Consider the following 15,303-nt stretch of genomic DNA (forward strand, 5'->3'; position numbering starts at 1 on the left):
CTAGATCATAAATCTTATTTCTGACAATACCTGCAATTGGGCGAATCTGATGTTGTTCATGGTGACAATCACCTGCAGATCATACAAGGCCTCAGCCAAAACTCTAATGGCAAGAAGCTCAAAGAAATTCTGAATGAGACGGCGTTGGACGTTAGAATCATCCTCATTGGTTTCAACAAACCATAATACAGACTGCACTTTTTTCCAAGGAATGAGAACCTTTCCTTTAGTTTCAATGATTGAGTTGGAGGGCTCGCTCAGATTCCATAATATTTTAACATCATTCAGTGAGCCTACTAACTCAGAGGAGTAAGCATGAGGAGTGGTAACAATCAATTTAGTTGGATCATAGAGATGTGAGAGACTAGATGTGAATTTCAGATCCTTGTCACCCAATACAAGAACACAACCAGAGCCAGTTGTAGGTAACATTTGCAGAATAGAATAAGCTGAAACTGCTTTATCTTCTTGAGAGGAATTGATAGATAATGTGATAACAGAATTACTAGGTTCATAGTCGTGGGAAAAGTTGCAAGAAGAACCATTACGACAACCCTGTTCATATGCATCAGCACATTAGATTCAAGATACCAAAAGGAAGTACCATATTCATCACAAGCATCAGTAGTTAAAGCAAATAGAACTTCTAAGATGTGTTTCATGCATTTGGATTTGGAAAAAAAACTTAAATCTCAATGATCCTTCATCAAGTCAAATATAGTATTTTTACAGGAATGAAATTGTATAGAGATTGCCGAACCAAAATTTTCAAAAATGACTCTCAGAGAAACAAGCCCATATATCTTGTTTCATTTGTTGCAATTTGCTTAAATTTAAATGAAACCCTCACAGCAGTGAGAACAACGTGCTTGATCATAAAAGTGAGCATATTCTTGCCGGATTCTGTGACTCACAAGCAGAGGAACAGAACATACCATGTGAAAAATTAAAGTGAAACATTAAACCATAAAGGCTTTGGAATGATTTCATTTGATTTTTTGACTTATGTCCCCAGGAGACAAACATGATCAAATAATACGTGTAACTGTCACATATTGATTTGCAAGGGTGACAGCAATTTCTTTGTTTTTCGAAGTGTGAGGGCATCTAGGAAATTTCAAAATTTTGACGCGCACAAGGAGAGCACCAAAACCAGCAAGGGGCTTTTTCTTAAATATATAGCATAGATTAAAAAAATACAAGAGCAGCATGGCACAGAAAACAGATTAACGTTAGGGGAAAAAATAACTAACCAAGAAATCAGCAGCAGTGCATGTCCATACATAATAATACAAAGATATAAGCTATTATAGTATGAGTTAAAGTAATTCCTTATTGGGGTACCTTCAGTGTAAGGAAGAATTTGCACATCGGCCTTTTGGCCTGAAGAGAGTGAGAAAAGAAACATTGATTTCCTCTGGTGCATGATCCATTAATGAAGTATCGACATAAAGCAACCCCTATGGTGTCTGGAGCTATAGAATTAACAGTTTCATCACTGCTCCAAGTAGTTTCTTTTGTATACAGCATCCGTAACTGACAAAAAATAATAAAAAAACAGAATTATATGTAAACATGATATAAAAGGAGGCATGCAGACCATAATAAGCTTGTAGTCAATGAAAGAATATTGAGAGCCTACAACAATGAAATAGATGCAACACTACCTCTTTGATAACTGATTTCAACTTCTCAAATACAGCAATGGCATGGAAGTCACTGGAAGTAACATATGGTGTAGCAAGACATCCCTTATTATCAACCAAATCAAGGTTCTCTTCATCCAGCTTAAGCCCATTCATCCTGTGCAACAGCTCAGACTGTAAAGTGCAGGTATGTTTAAACGCACTAGGCTCATGGTAAATGTGAAGTCTATTGGCAGCAAGAAAAGCAGGACGGAAACGGTGCAGTTCACTGATCACATCTTCATCTGCATAAAATAAAAGAAATTACACAAAAATTCTGAAATCAGGCATAGCGACCAACAGATTGTTAATGTAGGGATGTACAAATTTCGGCTATGTTACGCAATGATGTCTGCATGATATTGTGGAGTGAACACCATTCCTCTTCAAGCTCAGAGATCAGTGACTGGGATGTTTTTGGCTCACTACCCTTGATGATTTCTTTTACTCGCTCGAGCCGGTGTTTATCCTTCAGAGAAGAAAACAATATAAATTAGAAGAAAACACACACACACACACACACACACACACAGAGAGAGAGAGAGAGGCACAAAGATTACAGGACATTAAGGATAGGAGACTGGAATATTATTGAGGAAAATAACCCTCAATAGAGCAGCATGGAAGGCAGTATTACATAGGCAATAAAGAATTTTTAGTTATGTCGCAGGCACAAAGCTTAAACTTATTATCCAAAAGAAGGAAAACAGTGTTATTTCCAAGGTATAAGTGTATACGGTTAGGAGATGGGATATTGTTCAAGAGTAAAGGAAGAATCACACAAACAAATGAAAGCAAAAAATACCAAACTAAAATCTCAACATTTAAGAAACCTATTGAGCATTCGCATGTTAAAAACTTGCATCTTTCTCCGTCCTCCCTTGGCCAATTCTCTCTTTACTGCACCAAGCCTTCATTCCTATACTACATTGCAAATGTTTAATTCAAAGGATATTTAGGATCAGGCAATTCCAGCCAGGTTTGATCTTTCAGAACGCGACTGCAGATACTTCCATAATATATAGCTCCCAGGAAATGAATAAGTAACAACTCTTCGTTGTACGCATGGTAGATAAATAAAACTGAGAAAATTAAGCTGCATAAACATTAACTTAAATGGATTTTCATTTCGAGGTAATGGTTAGGATACATCCCCATTCTGAAGAGCTCGCTAAGTTTGAAACTAGGAGTATCTTATGAGCCACTTGCAGCTTGATTAGTCAGTGAGCAAACTGTATGATTTTATGAGCAGAGCTTTCATATGTAAGAAGTAAGAACACTAGTATTATGTTATATACATTGGGAAAGATTTAATTATCTAATCAAATTTCAGGTATTTTCATAAACAGCAAGCAGACTTTATTGTTAGTTAACTACCATCATGAGAAGCAAGGGCTCATGCAAATATAGAAGGATCAAAATGTGTTCACAGAGACCCTCTACCATACTCCCAATACCTTCCCAAATTCTAAAAAGCTTTGTACGCAGTTATACATTAGCTTATCTTCCACTGAGCTTTTGGTGACTACTCATAGGCGATCAACTAATTACCTTAAAAACATGCTGCCAGAATTGAAATGCACACAGGTTGCCAATTAGCGCAGTTTCTTTCTTCGTGGCTTCTAAAGTATTGCTGGAGTTGACATCGAAGTAATTGCTTACATACTTTGTGAACTGTGAAACAAAGATGATATGATAAAGTAAAAAAGAATGCATGTAAGCTAATCATGGATAATACAGGATGAGGTGATACCAAATCTGGATTGCCAAAAGGTTGAAGGATAGGTAAAGGCTGGATATCCATTAGTATGCTAATCAGAATCCCTTGCTGAAGTAACCCTATCTCACCAAACCTGAGAGCAAGAACTGAAGCATCGAAAGATAAAGGTAAACTATCAAGTAAACGACCATAGAATGTAGGCTCATATCTGGCCCTGGGGCTAAAAGTTTGCTCCAGTGCACGAATATGAACAAGAAAATCCAATGCCTCTTCAACAGTGTCCGGGTCAGGGGGATCAAGAACCTTCTGCAACATTGCTAGAAACATGAAAGCCCAAATGTTAGGTTAGGTTCATGATCTGATTTGAACAAAAAGATTGGCATAATGCTGTCTGCACAAATATTGTAAATGGGCTTCTCAGGATAATGCATGTATATGTTTAAAATCCCGAATCTCAATGATACATGTAGACAAGACAACATACTAAAGCATTGAAGTTGTTAGAGAAGCCTTTCTCTTTTAAGCATACTAAAATGTCTCAATGATGCATGTATCCTGATGTGAAATTGATTTGCTGTTTCTTTGATCGTCCAATTACCTAGGGGAAAAAAAGAAAAAAGAAAAAGAGGATAAAAGACCAGTTTTCATGATTGTTATGAAGTACTATAATGCCAAAGCATACTTAAAGGTGCCATCTTGATAGATTTACTAGATTGCAGAATCATCGTAATCCTCCAATTTTTTTTCCCATGTCCAGCTATAAGAAAATTCTTAAGTTGAGATATCTCTAATGAAGAATTAACTAAGTTACATGACCAGCTCTCGATGTGGTAACACTCCCGATATCATGAAAAAATACTTTTCTAATTCTTCAAGCCCAAGACCAGTTGCCACACAAGCCTCCCGCCTAGTCCTAAGCGGTACCTAACCACCTGCCTAGGTCGTAGGAGCACCTAGAGGAGCGAGACCGCTTACGCAGACTGCACTGCTTAGGTCTTGACCATGATTCCCTCCTTTGCTACCTCCACATCCTCTCACATCCTCCGAACTCCTCCGGACACCTCCACCGACTACTGACACCTCTTGCAACTCCTCCAACCTTCAGCAAGACCTCCTCTATCACCACCTAAACGGAAAAAAAAATTCTCCTAAGCCTAGCACCTAGTGTCAAGCACCATTTTGGCACCTAGCGATGCCTAGTGCTTTTGATAAATTTATTGTAATGAAAAAAATAAAGAAGTAGGAAAACACCTAGGCCCCCGCCTAGGCTCTAGACACTGGGTTTGACGCTTAGGCCTCCTAGCGCTTTCCGTAACTTTGTTTACTATGTTAAGATACTAAAATGCATCAGCTCACATGCCTAAAGCTCTAAATTTTGCATTTATAACATGAATCTCACCTCCAAAGTTATACAGATGATATACGTAAAAATTAAAAATGGCTGGTCTTGTCTACCATCTGCGAGAAACTTGATTCATTAATTCAATGATAGTGTATAATTCAAATGACATATGAACCATATCACGGGCTAACCAGTGAAACCCTTTTAGCACATGCAGAAACTAATTTATGAGAAGCCTCCATCACACTGATGATATATGAACCTTACCTGCTTAAACCAGAGTACCAAGCCTAGTTTGATCAACCACAGCATGACAAGACACAATCCAATCTGGTTCCAACCAAACCAATTAGAACTAAAAGTTCTTTCCAAATAAAGCTAAATTAACCTGGAATGAGAGATCTCCGTTTAGACTGAACTAGAATGATAACAGCACAATAGCATATACTTGAAAACCTCAAATGATAACGGACTCTGTCACTCTGGTTAAAACACCAGTGCCCGTAAATCCACCATAGCTAATAACCTAATATACCCTCTTAGGCAATTTCATGAACCATCACCTTGACAGTGACCCATATCATGCATTGTTTTAGGATATGAAAGAAAGAGCTCGGTTATGTCAAAATCCAGTCTTGATAAGAGGAAAGTTGGTTTCTTTATTTTAAAGAGATATCATAATCTGTCATTCAAGGTAACACGAGTCCTGGAATGCTTCAATAAACATTATACAATTTCCTTTACCAATCATATAACATCTACCGGAACCAAGATAGCTGTCATAATTTTTTCACAAAGTATTAAGTGGGAATTTTTTATGTTAACAATCTTATAGAATAAATAATACAACAAAACTTGTTGAAACTTTAACTGCAGATATGGCCACAAGTCTAATATGTTACTTCAGAACATAATATTTATTTTTTCACTTTTTTCTAGTTATAGAGTTAACCTTCCACAAAGTCAAACATGTTATGCAGTTCACCATATTTCGAAGAAGCATGTGCCTTCATGGTCTATTTGCATGCAAAACCAGTTTTTTAGCACAAATCTGTCTTGTTGGTCCTGTTTATAACCATCAAACCAAAAAGAAAAATAAAGGACATGAGGATAAAGTTTCCGGTTATACCAAAGATAACCACCTTATCCAAATATCTTTACTGACAACCCGTTTAATCCCCACTGCCCTTTCCTCATGCATACCGACAGACACAATATCCAGATTCATAGCTAACAAAAAACCCCTTCCAAGGCTGTTATGAGAGACCAGTTCAAAGTTTAATCCACTCTATTGCAGTTAATCTATTAGTGCTATTGCTGTTAATCTATTAGTACTTTAGAAAGACAGCTATACAATACATATGACCTGTGCTATTATGGCATTGTCATTTGATTATGTGTGTGAGCTCCTTGGAAGTAATTTAATCTTTATGTATCTTACACAAGTCATAGAAAGTTGCAGAAGAATTTTTTTTTCATTTTTACATAACTTTCATGACCTTCTTGTTCTTCCCAGTTTATGTAATGTTATGCTTTGTGACTGAAATATTAGATAAACAAAGCTTATGTCTTTTGCTTTCAGATTAACACTTTGCCTAAAACTATGTGTTTGCTTCCTGATTGTGGTCGATGTCTTAACTACTAGAAGCAGCAACTTTACCACGTTAGGTAGGTAGTGCAGGCAAACAAAGATGAGATAAATTCACATGTTACTTTAGATTGGGGGAAAATTTGGAAACTAATTATCTTCTGGACAGGCAGTGAGTGTAATGAATTAGGTGGAAATGGAGCAGGCAATATTTTTTATGTATGACTCATCCACCATGCAAAATGAATTATCAATTTAAATATTAAATGCCGCTTGCAGAAATCCATTCAACAATGTAGTTAGTGCTCTCTGTCATTCAAACGACGAGAAACATTTTCTAGGATTAGACATTGGCCAACATGAGCTGAGTATGACTAGACTTCAATGAACATAGACAGGTGTAAGAAATACCTTTGGGGTCATTAATGGCTTTAGATTCTGCACAACAAATCATGAGGACCTGATGCCTCAATGATAATTTTAATATTGCTGGATGTTCATAATTGCCGAGGCTACTATAAAATGTCCGAGTGACCAATCGATAGATCTGACCATCACAGGTTCGACCTGTCCTGCCTTTGCGTTGTTCAGCCTGCAAAAAGTTCATTACTTAGTATTTGCTAGTGAAAGTTTGCAGTAGAAAATTGGATGCAGAAATACCTGAGATTTTGACACCCAAACAAGCTCTGCTGTGTCATTCTTTGTAATGGGGTCCCAAACGACCTGTAAAGATCTACATGAATCTATGACAAACGCAACCCCTGGTATAGTGACGGATGATTCTGCTATATTCGTGGCTAATATAACCTGCATGAGAACTCATCCATATTTAGATTACAGCTTCCAATTACATAGCAAAACAGATTGGAGTAGTCAATTAAGCAAAATCCTATATTAATATCAAAATGCGCTAACTGCCCCTTTCCATTAGAAAGAGTATTAAATCAGTCGACGAGATTTTAATTTACAGTAGTAATACATCACTGAGATATCAAACAACACCTGACTAAGATGCAAAGATATGAAACTGAAATTTTGAATTAATTAAAGCACGAACAATAGGAAGAATCTAACCAATAAATGCGTTCAAGCTCCCTGGGCTCCACTTGGTGAACCTTTCCAGTATGTGGTTCCTATCATGAACAGCATCACATGTCCGTCTAAAAGTATTATTTTCACTAATGGCATGGACTATATTGTCCACACTCAACCTAACCAAATATGAGAAAGTCCTGTGGCCATATGAATGAAGAGTGTCTACATTTGTTAAAGAGAACACATTTCAGTTAGCTTATTTCTACGTTAATTCTTTAACATTGTAATATGTTTGCATAGCTTCAGTGCACCTAATCGAAGATGTTCAAGTTTTTCAGTTCTCCAATAGACAAGCTCAATAAATGAAAGGGAAACTATGCTTCATCACAAACAGGAAAGGAAAATACATAGCAGCAGCATATATCATGTAACAGTTATTATTTCATTTATTTGATATTATTGCACTCAGTGTATGTGAACCATGCAACTTGTATTCTGTAATCCTGACAGGCACATTAGTTAGATGTGATTACAAGATTAATTTTCCAGTTCTTTCTTTTTTTCTTTTTTTCTTTTTTTTCATTTGATAATAAGTAAAATAGAGTTTCTATCTCCATGGTATATTCTTATAGTAATTAGTGTAAAGCGGACTCTCCGATGCCATCTTACAAACCCTGATAATAAATTTAAGATAAATACTGTCTTACATGACATAACTAGGCAATAAAAACATGCATACCTTACGGTGGGATTCCCACATTTTCATAGCCAAGAGTGCTTGATCAGTGCCAATGCTACTATGAAGGATATGTATTTTGAAACGTGACTTGAATGGCTTTAAAAGAACCCATTGCTTCTCCAGAGCAAAATATGTTGGAAGAAACACTAGTATACTCTTCTTGGTATCAGGTTCGTTTTCATGTATGTGCAAGATTAATGTATGAATAAGCTCGTACACTGGAGGGTTCAAGTCAGCGTCAGCATAACAATTCTGCCCAGAGCAGTAACTTGATGACAATGACTCAGAATTTTCTGGTGCTAACCCAACACGTTCAGCAACCTAAACAGTAGTACATTTTTCAAAGTTGATTAGCAAAAGGACTGAAACCAACAAGAGAAATGGGCTATCAAATATCAGAAAAGGGCTATCAAATATCCCTAAATTTATTTCAATATTATATTACATGTAAGATATTTAAGAAATAATCAAATGTATAGCAGCCATGATAAACTATTAAAACTACTAAGAGACATAAGAATTATAATTGTTAGAATTTATATAAAACCATAATCTTCGATCCTCATAAGTTCGGAGTTTTGGTGCAATGGTTAGAGGGACTTAATGGTATCAGAGCAACCCAGATTCAAATCCCAACGGCCACGAATTTAAAGCAGATCTTCTAAACATTAATACCGATGCGTGAGTCCAAGTTTCGAAAAAAAGGGCGCTCAACGTGCGAGGGCATGTTAGAATTAATATAAAACTATAATCCCCGATCCTCACCATACCTTTGGAGTTTTCGTGTAATAATTAGAGGGACTTAATTTAAGAATAATATGATTCATGTTAAGTATAGAACAAGCTAACACTTGGAGTAGATGACGAAGCAATCATTTAGCAGACAAATAAGCAGCCAACATAGTTACTAGGCTAATGAGGTGTAAACTTGCCGAATACGAATTGGAGCTGTATATCCTGAAAAGTCGTGGAAAGCATTAATCATCATCGAGGAGTTATGCATGCATACATCACAACATCATCTATAAATATGTAACACACTCCATTCCTCAACCCCACCCACCACACTCCACACCCCAATAAAATGGCCACACATACATCACATGCATATCCACAAGCATGCATGGAAATGCATCAGCAAATGCACACACATGGACACCTAGCTATGCACATGCATGTCTGATCTGGGGATATTGTAATTATATAAGGAGGACCAGACGTCAAAATCTGAAGCAAGATAAAAGCCTTTATCCCAAATTCATAGATCCCAAATTCATAGGCGGGCTAGATGAATCTTCTTCTCAATTTGACCTTCAAGGGACAGCTTATTCGAACTTTCCTTTGCAGTCACTACGATTATTCTTTGTTTCAATAATGTCTTATTTGGTTTAATCCTGGTTCTATGATCTATAACAAACATTGGTCCTCGTTGCACATATCCACACGATCTCAAGCTACCCTCCTTGCGTTAGCTACAATAACTCGTCACAAAAACTCAAGTTCCGGAAGTAAAGATACATGTTATGCAGCTCAGAAATGCTCAAAGCAGTTAGCCTGATCAACTTTATATAAAACTAAAAATCAAATGGTTTACATTCACAGTATTCTTATGCGTTGAGCTTTGCGTGCTCCATTATGCACACAACAAAAAGAGGGCTAGGAAGTTTATGTTAACCTCTAGAAATAGGCAAAAATAAATGTTCTTCCCGTCAATTTCAACAGGTTTAACTCAGTATTGTGAGCAGAGAGAGTGAAGAAGCAAATGATAGCGGGAACATCACTTCTAAGTTCAAATTAATAGTGGGAACATCACTTCTAGTTTCAAATTAGTGGTGCAGAAGCCGAGTACTTGCTCTAGAAAACATAATTAAATTGATATTTTAGACTTGATGTAGATTATTGCATTTAAGTCTTGTATAATATACATATATATATATATATATATATATATATTATATATATATATATATATATAAATATATATATATATATATATATATAGAGAGAGAGAGAGAGAGAGAGAGAAATGGGGTATGCTTGGTACCTAGCATAAATTTGTGTTTGGTAGTGAAGTATCTCATTCTCATCCATCCCAACCCATGTGAATGTGGTCCCCATTTGAATGATTGGATGGAATAGGACACCTCACTAACCAGCACAAATTTGTGCTTGGTACCAAGCATACTCATTTCTCATATATATATATATATATATAGTATATATATATTATATATATATATATATATAATATATAATATTATATATATATATATATATATATATATATTGTGTGTGTGTGTGTGTGTGTTGTGTGTTGGCTGAGAGAGAAAAAATGGAGGAACTTGGTACCATGCACAAGTTTGTGCTTGGCAGTGAGGTGTCTCATTCTCATCCACTCTCCAACTCATGTGAATGTGGTGAGTGAGTGGGTGAGAATTAGTCACCTCACGACCAAGCACAAAAACTTGTGTTTGGTACCAAGTTCCTCCATATTGCTCTATAATATATACACACACATACACGTAGAGAGAGAAGCCCCTATAAGCTTTAGTGGATAGGAGCTTCTATTCTAACAATTTTTTTATCCATTGCTTTTACTTTGAGATTGGTGCAAGCATGTGATACACATTAATGCACAAATCTCAAAGATACCCTTCATGTCTAGCACAATTCTCATAGCGAAATCAAAGGTTAAAAAACTCTCTCTCCCCCCACACTAGAATAATGGGTATGCTTGATACCAAGCACCAAAATTGGTGCTTAATAGTGATGCGGTCACTTCTCTTCCATTCATTTAATAGGAGGGTACCCAAAGATAGTCTTGACGTGTATCACTTGAGAACATGAATCACAAAGCAAATCTAAGGCATAAAAAAAGTTGGGCAAGTGCTTCTATCCACTTAAGTTCACATGAGCTTTATGTGTGTGTGTGAAGAGAGAGAATAATGGGTATGTTTGGTATCAAACACAAATTTGGTGTTTGACAATGACGTGGAAGCTTTTCATCCACACATTTAAAAGAGACCATATAAAAATGGTCCCCACTTGATCACCCAACCATTAAATGAGCAGATGGGAAGTGGTCATATCACTACTAAGTACCAAATTTGGTACTTGATACCAAGCCCATGCATCGTATATACGTGAATGTTTGTGTGTGTGTGTTTTGTGTGTGTGGTACTCCTAAAAGAGTAATAATACCGACGCACAACCCATTTTAATCAATTTCTTGTACTCTCATTCCCAATTGCTAAAAATCTATCTATATCAGCTTTGTGTCTAACCTAATTGGTGTGTGCTTACTGTATGTGAGATTCCAAGCGTATGCTCAGTCACTTTTCTAGCGTCTTTACTAGTAGGTGATTTTCTTTTATAAGCATAGATGCTATTATTTTGTCATTACTTGAAGGTGTTAGTGATTATTCATTGCATCCCTACACCATAAGTATCGCATGCACTGAATAAATTATGCAGTGTGATAACTCAATTTCTCCTTATTAGTAGAATTAATTAATTTCTTACCAAGAGCAACGTTGATGTTATTAGTATCAAAATCATTTACACTGTTTGCCAATATTAGAAAATTCTAGGCTTATGTAAAAAGGGTTTCTTACATAGAGACTTGCATGCAACTTTGAAAATAGGTTTTGGGTTGTGATCATAATTGACTGCACTTGTCATCATTCCTGCGACACAATTGGAATAGAGGAAGCGGGAAAAAAAGGAAGAAGAGATAAAAGAGGAAATAGGAACAAAAGAAATGGTGGATCTCTATGAAAATAGTATGTGGATCATACCAATTTTTATAGCCTTTATTTTTGGTGATAACGTTGGACACCAGGGGCGATTGGAAGGGGATGAGAATCACTGGAAATAATGAAGTCAGCAGAGCTATTTGTATTATTCTAGGTTCATCTGAACCATGGGGTTCACGTTAAGCAAAGGAAATTTTTGTAGTAGGAAAAGAAATGAACAAAGTCTTAATATTTATGGTGAGATGTGGGAGTTAAGAAGTTGTCATGATCTGGGTGTTTGTTATATGTAAAAGAAAAGTAACCTGGACACGGGATACTGGTATGAAATATCAATTAACAGCAAATTTTAAAAGTAGGCCGCCTTCTCTTGGAGCCATGTGCATCCTTGGATGATATAAGTATATATTTATATAACAAACTTCCATAGTTCCATATCCTACAATGATCACCTTATCCCTACGACAAAAAGCCACTCTAGTTATTAAACCACCATATTGCTCCCACTTTCAATTCCCAGGTCAAACAGAAATAACAACCAATCCTGAACTAAACTTGGAAAGACATTCAATGTCGTACATACAGTTCACTGCCGCCCCCCAACCCCCACCTCCACCCCCGATATGCACCTCTCAATCACAATTACTAAATGAAACTTACGGATACAACAACGCTAATGAGGTTACAGTGCATTTTACAGATCTGCCTTCCAAATTACACCGAAGTCAATCTGAGATCTAAGGACATAAGACAATCAATCTGAGATCTAAGGACATAAGACAAACAAATGAACCAAAACTTTAATAAAGAACTAAATTAAAGATCAAATGACTTCCTTGTTCAATATATACATCATGAATTTAAATGGCACTCTTTCAACTTGTGTTAAAGTCAAATTGAAGTCTGAAGGACGGAAGTGTTAAAGTCAAATTGAAGTCTGAAGGACGGAATACGGACATAACAACAAGACTTAACATAAAATCAAACTAAATAAAAAGCAAATCACTTGCCTGTTCAAGATATATAACTTCCCGCTGGAAGTTGCTATGTTGTGGGGTGCTTGGAATTGCAATCACTTCGACCCTTTCTCCCCTACCAAGATCTCTGAAGTAATCTCTATATCTTGCAATATCAGCCGTAGCAGACATCAAAACCACCCTTGGCGAAAAACAGATTGTATCAGTCTAATATATAACCTGACTTAAACCAAGAAACACTTCACGTCATAGATTGACCTAAATACAAGAGTTAAAAAGTATTATAGGACTAAATATTTTTAAAAATGTGGAATAAACCAACATATATAAGATGCTAGTGAGCAAAAATGCTAGCAGATCTTAACTACCAAAAGCATGATAAGATAAAAAAGCAGAGATATTTTAGGTTCATACCTCAGATCACTGCTTCTCAACATGAATTGCTTTACACATGCAAGAACAAGATCAGATTCCACAGAACGCTCATGCACTTCATCAAGAATTATAACTTTATATTTCAGCGCAGCAAGACCCCTATCCCTCATTTGTTCCAATAAAACGCCAGCAGTTTTGAAAACCAATTTTGATCTGCGATATAATGATGATGAAGTGTTTTTAAGGATGAAATAGCACATACAAGAGCCAGGAAAGAATGGAAAGAAGTTGTACACAAGATGGAAACTAAGAACAACGAGACTGCACTCGAGATTATTTTTTTACAGATGAGTAATTTATATCCATGAAGGTAAAAGGATAAAATGCATAAAATATTGTGAATTTCATTAGTAACTCAGTGACTTCGTGTATAGCAAGTAGCCAAAGGAATAATGAATCTTAACACTATGTGAAGGCATGGAATAATTGAGTCTTAAAATTCCATTCAAGTGTCACATGATGTACAAGACATGAGAAGATAGAACATTATACTTCACTTAATAACATTATGGTTACCAGAACAAAGAAAAATTTAAGAATAGTAAACTAGCTAACTGCTTGATGGTAATAATAGTATACCTTGTTGATGTGACATTCGTGATATTTGAATGGCCAATATGATATCCAACCTCACCACCCACCTCACAGTTACGAGCTTCAGCAACCATCCTTGCAATTGTTACAACAGCGAATCTTCTAGGCTGAGTACACACTATGGGTTCCATATTTTCTTCTAGGAGGAATAGTGGAACTTGAGAACTCTTTCCTTTTACATGATGGTCAAAATTCCAGTCAGTCAACAACAGAAAGGTCATAACATTAAGTCAAGCAAAGTTGGTCTATGGACCATCTGGAGACAATCACGTGCAAAATCACAATGATGAAAACAATGGTTAAGTAAACTCAAAATTACAAATAGAAGGAATCTTTTTCGCAATATATAATCTGTTATGTATAACTTCAAAACTGGGGAGTGCTTTACATGCTGTCGAACCTTTTGAACTGTAAAACACCTTATTATTTTAAATGTTGTAGTGAAAAGAGAGATGTTTTTGGGGGGAAATAATATACTTGATGACTCATTAAAGATGTCAATGAAATAGAAACTCGAGACGGAAAAAAAAGGATTAGAAAGTACATCGCATCATTTTCTGAACATATGACCTTTTACAAAACAAAATCCCATTAACATTTTTAAAATTTTGAAATTAATTTTTACTCTATTCACATGCATTTGCTTGTATGAGTTAAAATTTCATAATAAAAGAGGTAGTCCTTGTCAATGCCAATCAAAGTAAGAGAACTCCAGTAATCCACTAGGATTAACTTTTGTAGTGCTGAATACCAGATGTCATAAAAAACACAATATATTATTGAAGATAGGATACTTACTTTGGAACTTATAAAAAGTTGGTAACAGTAGTCTCTCTCATATATATTACAAGTTTGAAATAGACTTGTGGTCTCCTGAAGTATCTAAAACAACTATATTATGCACATCCTTTATGAAGTAAACTATAAGCATGAAGTTGACATTCCTAATACATTTCAAATCCTTCATTTATTTCTAATCCAACAATAAATAAGGTTATTTACATTTGTTCTGATAGTTGTTACCGCTGTCTTCTGGTTGACTATGAGTAACAGCTGCAAATTGTAACATTGTAGTAATTGTGCATACAAAGTGCTAAAGAGAGATAATCATTTGTTTATCTCTCTCATATACAACAATCCGACTTGAGAAAGAATATTCCCTACCTCCTGCCCTCTAATCCATGCACCATATGATATGCAAGAGAGTGTTTTTTGATAGATTCATCCCAACTTACCACTAAAACTGATACTAGAAAAGTCATTTGTCATGCCTAATAATAACATAGCAGTGATAGCGTCTGCCAAGATTTGCCTGTTAAGTAGCACAGAACATTGCAAATTTTAGTAGTAATCTATATAAGAGTGCTTGTGATGGATAGGTATAGAACTGAACATACCCAATTTTAGCAGCAATAACTACACGCACTCGCGGAGCT

General features: G+C 36.0%; 1 protein-coding gene across 1 annotated transcript in view; it reads right to left on the bottom strand.

Annotated features, from left to right (window-relative positions):
* The window catches only part of LOC109847493 (zinc finger CCCH domain-containing protein 4), a 17,327-nt gene that overhangs the window by 959 nt on the left and 1,065 nt on the right, over positions 1-15,303 (bottom strand). Inside the window, exons 2-13 of the mRNA XM_020416719.1 lie at positions 13,853-14,039; positions 13,253-13,426; positions 12,872-13,019; positions 8,110-8,430; positions 6,996-7,142; positions 6,747-6,927; positions 3,439-3,722; positions 3,237-3,359; positions 2,010-2,154; positions 1,668-1,930; positions 1,345-1,536; positions 31-555 (exon numbers count right to left, since the gene is read on the bottom strand). Of these exons, the coding sequence (XP_020272308.1) occupies positions 31-555; positions 1,345-1,536; positions 1,668-1,930; positions 2,010-2,154; positions 3,237-3,359; positions 3,439-3,722; positions 6,747-6,927; positions 6,996-7,142; positions 8,110-8,430; positions 12,872-13,019; positions 13,253-13,426; positions 13,853-14,039 (2,690 nt within the window). The remainder of the gene's footprint in view (positions 1-30; positions 556-1,344; positions 1,537-1,667; positions 1,931-2,009; positions 2,155-3,236; positions 3,360-3,438; positions 3,723-6,746; positions 6,928-6,995; positions 7,143-8,109; positions 8,431-12,871; positions 13,020-13,252; positions 13,427-13,852; positions 14,040-15,303) is intronic.

This window comes from Asparagus officinalis, chromosome 7, assembly GCF_001876935.1.
Source record: "Asparagus officinalis chromosome 7, Aspof.V1, whole genome shotgun sequence".
NCBI lineage: Eukaryota > Viridiplantae > Streptophyta > Magnoliopsida > Asparagales > Asparagaceae > Asparagus > Asparagus officinalis.